General features: G+C 55.8%; 1 protein-coding gene across 1 annotated transcript; it reads right to left on the bottom strand.

Annotated features, from left to right (window-relative positions):
* Positions 1-3,224: 3,224 nt before the first annotated feature.
* On the bottom strand, positions 3,225-6,714 carry AOC1 (amine oxidase copper containing 1). The gene is made up of 4 exons (XM_039230662.1): positions 5,130-6,714; positions 4,243-4,528; positions 3,787-3,919; positions 3,225-3,494 (listed from the first exon to the last, which is right to left on the bottom strand). The coding sequence occupies exons 1-4, from the start codon at positions 6,712-6,714 to the stop codon at positions 3,225-3,227; spliced, it is 2,274 nt and encodes a 757-aa protein (XP_039086593.1).
* Positions 6,715-7,698: the final 984 nt, after the last annotated feature.

Genomic DNA, 7,698 nt, shown 5'->3' with positions numbered 1-7,698 from the left:
GATCTGCTTTTCTCTCTTTTCTCTGGGTGGGATCTTTGTAGCTTGTGGGATCTTTGTAGCTTTTGCAGAGAAGGTTGGGGGCGGGGTGGGGGTGTCTCTTCCCACTCAGAGCCCAGCCCTGTGCTTCTCCTTCTGCTGTTGCTTTCCCGCTCTGACAGCTCTGCCAAGCCTGGCACGGGGGTGCCCACCAGCGCTTCTTTCCAGGAAGCGCTGGGATTTTGGCCCTGTCTTGGGGGAAAAATGCATAGGACCAGTCCTATTTCCCTATTCCCAGTGTGATAGCCTCTGGCAAGTATGCGTGGATGGAGGTGTGTGTAACAAGGGTCCCCCTCCTGGGCACGTCCACCATGCCCCCACCCCCGTAACCAAACACACACAGATGTCTGGGCAGCTCTGAGAGTTTCTCTGTCGCTGACCCTGTATTCTGGGGTCTGTGAGCTGCCAGGGCCTAGGGCCAGCCTGACCACACAGAGGCAAATTATAGGATGTGCTCATGATCTGGGTAGAACTGTCTGCTTACACCAAAGGATGTGGTCAGGGCTCCTCCTTGGGGAGACTCATCCCAAGGACCACTGAGTGGATGTGCCTTTCGGTCCAGATGACCCTGGCGCTATCTGACCCCCACTGGTCCTGTTTCCTAGGCATTGCTGCCTCCAAAGAATTGCGAGTGGGATTGGGAGGGGCAGAGAGAGAGGGGGAGACACAGAATCCGAAGTAGGCTCCAGGCTCTGAGCTGTCAGTGCAGAGCCCGATGTGGGGCTCGAACTCCTGGGCCGTGAGGTTGTGACTTGAGTTGAAGTCAGAGGCTTACCTGACTGAGGCTCCAAACCCCTCCTCCCTCAATTTTAAAAATGACTGAGAAAAACTTTGTTGCTTTTAAATATTGTATCAGTTGTTATAAAAGAGCTTTGTCCAAATCCTAGAATATTTTTGGCCTCTTTCATCTTTTTACTGCCATGCAAATCAAAGCTTCCCGGATTCCCAGAATATTAAGCACAATGCATGTTTGTTTGCTTAATTAAACATCCCTTGGGCACCAGGGAACCCAGATTCATGTTGCCACGACCACAGCCATGCCTTCCCACCAGATGCCCGGGGTAGGATCAGGCAACCGGAGCAATATGGCAAAGGAGAGCAAGACCACACTAATGTTGAGCTGGAGTGGGCCCCCAAGCCTAGTGGGTGAGCCCATGCAGCTTCCCTTTATGGGAGACTATAGCAGATAAGGGAGGTGGGGGGCCGTTCTGGGGGCCCCTCCAAAGCCCAAACTCAAGTCTCAGATCTTCCCACCAGCGAGGTGCTCGGCAGGGAGAGGAGAGAATGATGGCTGCCCCTCCCCTGCCTTTGGATGGATGGTGAAGACCAGGAATGGGCCGGTGGTGGGGGGTGGGGTAGCTCCCAGCTCCTCATTCAGAGTCGTGATGGGGAGGGAAGAGAGAACCACATCTGTGGGCTGATTACATTCCCCAGGTCTCTTTGGGATCAGAGGACAAAGTCTGGGGACAGGTAGGGACCGGCGAGGAAGCAGGCTGCTCTCTCCATCAGTTCCATCAATGAGCAGTAAGAGTCTCTCCCGTTTCCCCTCCCTTTCTCTTTTAAAATTTGGATTTTAATGGTTTCGAATGGGTTGTATAGCCTCAGGATTAAAAAATAAAACTAGTCAGCAGGGGCGCCTGGGTAGCTTAGTCGGTTAAGTGTCCGACTTTGGCTCAGGTCATGATCTCACCGTCAGTGAGTTCGAGCCCCGTGTTGGGCTCTGTGCTGACAGCTCGGAGCCTGGAGCTGCTTCGGATTCTGTGTCTCCCTCTCTGCCCCTCCCCTGCTTGCAAGCGCTGTCTCTGTCTCTCTCAAAAATAGACGTCAGCAACAACACAACAACAAATCAGCACGGAAGAGAAGGCAGCCTGGCGGCTGCTGTGTGCATACTTCCTGCTCTCCCTGGGGTTTGCAGGGCCTGGAGGAACCCAGAGAGGGACCTGCCCCTCCATTGCCCCGCCCTCCCCATCCTTCCCTCTCCTCGCCCCCTCTCTCCCCTCCCCACAGGCTTTCCACTCAACAGCAACAACAAAACCCCACAAAAGCCCAACAACAATATGGAAATGTGTGCATCAAAGGCTCCGGCTTCACCCACTGGCCTCATCCATTCTATTTCTCCCCATTGCCTTCAGGTGCTACTGTTTGAATGTGTGTCCCTCATCCCCACCCCTCACCCCCCAACTCATATACTGAAATTCTAACACTGTGATTGCATCAGGACTTGGGACCATGGGGAGGTGCTTAGGTCAGGAGGGTGGAGCCTTCGTGAATGGGATCAGGGTTTTCCTAAAGGCGACTCCAGGGGGCTCCCTTCCCTTCCTCTGAGTGAGGATGCGTCCAGAAATCAAATCTGCGGCCCAGAGGACTCTCCCCTGCCTGTGTTGGCTCCCTGATCTTGGACTTCAGCCTCCAGAACTGCGAGCCATAAACTTGGGCTGTTTACGAGGCACCCACTCCGTGGCATTTTGTTACACACTAATGGTGTGTGACAGGCAACCAATTTCATTAGTATCTTCTTGCCTGTCTTTCTAGGGCATATATGTGTCCTGAAGACCTTTCCCCACCGGAGCAGAGAATGTCTTCGCCCATCCATGTTTTTCACAATCACCTGGAATTGCATCGTGTGGCTGTAGCACTGTTTATTAGACTTGCGGGATCTCTCTTGTGGATGGGTATTTGGGCTGCTTCCGGACTTCGCTATCACGAACGCTAAGGTAGTGAATCACGCATGCGCGTGTTCCTCCCCTCCACCCCCACCCCTCCCGTGTTTGTAGGTAAATCTCTGCGTTAAAGCCCTAGGAGTTGGGTCAGAGTGTCACAGGGTAAAGTGCTTTCTAGTGTCCTCCTTGGCTGTACCACTTTGCATGCCACCAGCGACACCCCCTGCAGACTTTCAAGACGCTGCTGTCCGTCTATTCTTTAAACCCAATCTGTTAGGTACACCTAGTATTTCAGTGAATGTCAGTTGCCCTAGTAAAGGAGGTCTTTTCTAGGGTGCAGTGGACCGAGGTGAAGGGAGGTCAAGGCCACTTGCTTTGTCATCTGAGTGTGTCTCCGGGGCATGGCTGGCTGTATGGCCTCACCCTCTGTGCGTCCACAAGAAGCAGCACACGGAGCTGAGCCCTGGGGGTTTATTGCCTGTCCCTGGGGGGGCATTTGGGCTTCTAGGTGGGGTGAGCTGGGGTCCTTCACACAGGCCTGTAGGTTCCGTTATAACTAAAAGGGTCAGGCATCAAGCAGTCGCCTTCCTCCTCAGGGATCCAGCGCTGGACGTAGTTGGGGCCACTGTCCCGAGGCCACACGATCACGGTGTCTCTGGACGCCAGGGACGGGTCCTCATCGAAGAAGTTGAAAGGCCGGAGCAGGAAGCCCACGGAGTTCCCCGGTGTGGCAGTGTTAGGGATGTCCTCTGAGTGCGGAATGTGCAGGAAGCCCACTGTGACCCAGGCTACCAAGTCCTGTGGGAAAGAGGAGGGGGTGTGGGCAGTGCAGGGAGGCTCAGAGAGGGGAGGGGTGGGCAGTGCAGGGGAGGCTCAGAGAGGGGAGGGGTGGGCAGTGCAGGGAGGCTCAGAGAGGGGAGGGGTGGGCAGTGCAGGGAGGCTCAGAGAGGGGAGGGGTGGGCAGCCCCCTCAGGCCACTAAAGGGAAGAGCACTGAGCTTGCCCTCCACACGGCGAGTGGCCGCTGTCCATCCTGGGACCAGGCACTGATCTGGTCTCGGGTTAGGGCTCGAGGAAGGTAGGGCCAGTACCTCATTTTCGATGTTCTCATTGTTTTGAAGAAACTCCTCAAAGACCACAGGTGGGTCCCAGGGGTCGTTCTGGTTATAGATGCTGCTGCTGCACACTTCCGTTTCCCGGTACTTGGTCACCGCCAGGGGGTACCTGCCCAGAGGAGATGCCAGGTGGCTCTGGGCACCAGGGAGCCTCCCAGCCTTTCGGGGAACATCTTCAGGGTCAACGATGGGGGAAAGTTACTGCCTTCCCCCAAATGTGAGATCATCTCCTGGGCGTCAGCCAGACTGACTGACTATCTACTGAGCCTCCCGCCCTCTGCAGGGCCCTCCACACCTCCCCCTCCCCAAACACACACGTGCTCACAGGCCCAGAGATACCAGCACGCGGACTCAGAATCTCGCAGATGCACACAGACATTTGAACACTGAGAGGAGCCTGGGGCCCTTCTCTGCCTCCCAGGCCTCCCTTACCTGGCCCAGGTGACAGCCTGCTCCTCCTGCCAGCCCGGGGGCAGCACCTGGTCGGCCATGGAGTGGATCTGAAGTCGGTAGCTGCGCTTATGGCCCCAGCGGTTCTCCTTGGGGCTGGCAAAGAGCAGGTACTTGGGCAGAGGCTGTCGGAAGCGAAAGGCCGCCTGGCGCTCCCGGTGGTAACTCGTCTGCTCCAGGGTCGGCTGCACCAGGTGGTGTCTGGGGCTCCAGGGATTAGTGATGTTTTCTAGCTTCATCTGCAGGGTCTGGAAGCTATTCTTCGTGCCTACAGGTGTGCAGGAAGAAGGAGAATGAGAATCAAGCCCCCCTGACTGGAAATACCCTCTTTCTGTTCTGGCATCTCCAGCCCAGACCCCCTGCAAGACAACCCACAAGGAGAGGAGCACAGGGGATGTTGGGGGTGTACACTGAGCGCTGTAGGGGTAGAAGGAAGGGATTAAAACCAAGAAACAATGGAGGAGCAAGAAGATGACTCCGAGTTAGGCCTGTTCTGATAGTGATTTGATGTCGGGTCAAGTGTGTCATCATGGCCCTGCCATATTCTATGGGGACATCATCAGTCCAGGAGACGGGGAGTCAGGGTGCTGGGCAGTGACGTTTCTTACACTCCTAGGCATTGTCTCAATCCTAACCGTCTACAAGCACACCTTTCTGCCTAATCCATCCCTCTAGGGGCCACCGCAGCCCCCACCCCACCCTGGGGAAAGGCAGGGTCCCACTGCACCACCCAGGGCCACATTCACTGCTTTTCAGGGGCACACAGATTTCTAGCACTGCAGTGTTCAGAGAAGCAGGCCAGGCAAAAGCTCTTGATTTTATGATGCAAATGTTTGGCTGAGAGGGTCTTTCCAGAGCCCAAGTCCTACCTGCCACATCCAAGTCAACGCGGTAGTGCACTAAGTGGGTGTGCATGTTGCCAAGCAGGTGCGTGTGCAAGCGCGTCCCGTGGCGCAGTCCCCCCGCAGTGTAGAAGGTGGCGTGGACGTAGCCGGTGGCATGCATCTTGGCCTCCATCACCCCGTTGGGGTAGAAGATGAAGTCCCAGATGTAGTCATAGTTGTAGACTGTGGACGTTGTCCGTAGCACCAGCACCTGGCCCTGAAGCCCTGCATAGAAGTTGAAGCCACTGCTGAAGTTGGAATTGAAGTGTCGCCTGAGGGGCACTCCTGTGGGCATCTCAAAGACACAGACGGCTCGGGGGTAGCGCACGGGGACATCGGCATCGTAGTAGTGGAGGGCATCTAGGAAAGTGGCGGTGTCCGGGCAGTCGATGCCAGGGGCTAACTCATGAGTGACGCTGCCCAGGCCCCAGCCCACGTCGATGTACTTGGTCTGCATGCCCGCCGGCGTGTGTCCTCCGTACAGCGCCACCGCCTCCTGCACGCTCACCTCGTAGGCTACGCGCTCGCACCCGAAGTGCACGTTCAGGATCTGGAGCCCCGAGGAGGAGCGCAGCCTGTAGGAGAAGCTCCAGCCGCCATAGTGCACCGTGTGGCCCTCCAGCCGGTAGCGGGGACCTTGGGGCTGGACCAGGCGGGGGCCAGTCACGTTGATGGGGGTGGGGAAGTGCCCACGTGGCTTGTAGGAGGAGAAGAGGGGTGGTTCCTCTGTGCTCTCCTCGTCCTTGCCCTTGGGCGATGGGTCCTCCAGAACCACCGCGTCCACCTCTCCATCCTCATACTTCCGGGCCAGCTCTTCTGGGCTCCGGTAGAACTTCCCATTGTACCAGACCTGCTCCACCGTCCAGTCCTGGGCGTTGGTGCTGCCATGATCTATGAGGAGCTCCAGCCCAGTGGGGTGCAAGAAGTAGCCTTCTACAAAGCGCTGCAAGATAAACCAAGAGCGGCGCTGGCCAGAGGCCAAGCCCCGAGGCGCCACATCTGTGAAAGTCAGGCATCTGGAGTGACAATCTTGGAAGGAGAAGCCTGTGGTATCAAGAAAAAATTGGTGCAGGGGCTTCGTGGTCTTCTGCAGGATGTGGCCCAGGAGGGAGTACTCCGCCAAGGTGATGGGCCTGGAGTTCCAGGTGGCCTGGTGCCCAGGCTTGGGGGGCAGCTCTCTCATGTAGTAGGGCCAAGGCAGGGGCCCCACAGCGAACTCGGTGACATTGGGGTGCTCCTGGGCTCCGAAAAAGATGACGGCACGTGCCTCCCGAGCGGGAGGCCTTCCACCTTTATCCAGGAACTTCAGTATGTGTTGCTTCTTGGGCAACAGCATCTCAATGAGGAACACAGAGTTCTTGGCCATGTTTGGGGTTTGGGAAGGCTCCAGCCTCAGCTCCCTACGGGACCAGAGGAAGTTGTGCACCGCCTTCAGCTCCTGGGCACTCAGGTCCTCGAACACCCTGGCCTTGTGGTGCACGGTCCGTGGGGTGCACTTGGCCGTGGCCACTGTCTGCAGCACCAGCATGGCGGCGACTGCCCAGCCAAGGGCCAGGCTCCCTCGCTGCATGGCTCTGGAACAGAGTAGTAGAGATGAACTTAGTTGTTTTATGGGAGGAAGTGAATTTCCCCTAGGCTGGAGCCTTGCACAGCGATGTCCCTTGGCCGATTGGTTTTCCTGCAGACTCAGCTCCCTCCCTTACCCACCTCAGTGGGATTAGATCTCCATGGCAGCTGGGGACCCAACGCTGTTCAGATTTGTGCATCCCATTGACTGTAATTCTGCCCTCTCCTTGCTCGTTTGCAGACCTCTGAGAGTCCTGTGCATTTTCTCACCTAATAAACTCATTTTGCCCTTTTCTGTGTATTTGCTCAGCAGGGCAGAACCTTGGGCTCTTACCTCTCCACCTTGAGTGCTAATTGTGTCATTGGGTATTGACAGCAAAACTACATTTATGATACAATATGATTTTTTTTTATGTAGATACACTTCGAAATTTAGTGTCGAAGTTCAAAGACGCTTAACTGTGATCAGCCTGCCACTACAGCCGCCTCTGGTATTCTTGTCTTTTCCCCTGGCCCTGGTGGGAAGGCCCCGGGGGCTCACAGGACCTTGTGCTGCTGGGGCTGCTGGGTGAATTCAGACCCAACAAAATGACATGGGGTGAGCTTGCGGTCTGCTATTAAATTTGTCAAGTCTCCTTGCTTATTTTAAAAACTAGATTTTACTTTTTAGAGCAGTTCTAGAATCACAGAAATTGAGAGGAAGATGCAGAGATTTCCCGGGTACCTCCTACCCTACTCATATACAGCTTCCCAATGAACATCCTTCTCCAAAGCAGGTCACTTGCTACCATCTATGAACCCACACTGACACGCCATGGTGATCCAAAGTCCGCAGTCGACATTAGGGGTCACTCTTGCTGTTGTACATTCGATGGAGTTTGGCGAGTGCACAATGACACGCATCCATCAGTGTAGTATCGTACACAGCAGCTCTTCTGCCCTAAAAACCCTTTGTGCTCCACCTGTTCGTCCCTCCCCTCCCTCGAAC

The sequence above is a fragment of the Hyaena hyaena genome, unplaced genomic scaffold (genome assembly GCF_003009895.1).
Source record: "Hyaena hyaena isolate Hyena2069 unplaced genomic scaffold, ASM300989v1 scaffold_50, whole genome shotgun sequence".
Lineage (NCBI taxonomy): Eukaryota > Metazoa > Chordata > Mammalia > Carnivora > Hyaenidae > Hyaena > Hyaena hyaena.
This window is presented reverse-complemented; position numbering and strand designations above follow the sequence as displayed.

Coding starts and splice junctions, on each gene's coding strand:
- AOC1 (XM_039230662.1), bottom strand. CDS start 6,714: ATGCAGCGAGGGAGCCTGGCCCTTGGCTGGGCAGTCGCCGCCATGCTG. Junction 3,920..4,242: donor CAGGCTGTCACCTGGGCCAG/GTAAGGGAGGCC, acceptor TCCTCTGGGCAG/GTACCCCCTGGCGGTGACCA. Junction 3,495..3,786: donor ATGAGAACATCGAAAATGAG/GTACTGGCCCTA, acceptor TCTTTCCCACAG/GACTTGGTAGCCTGGGTCAC.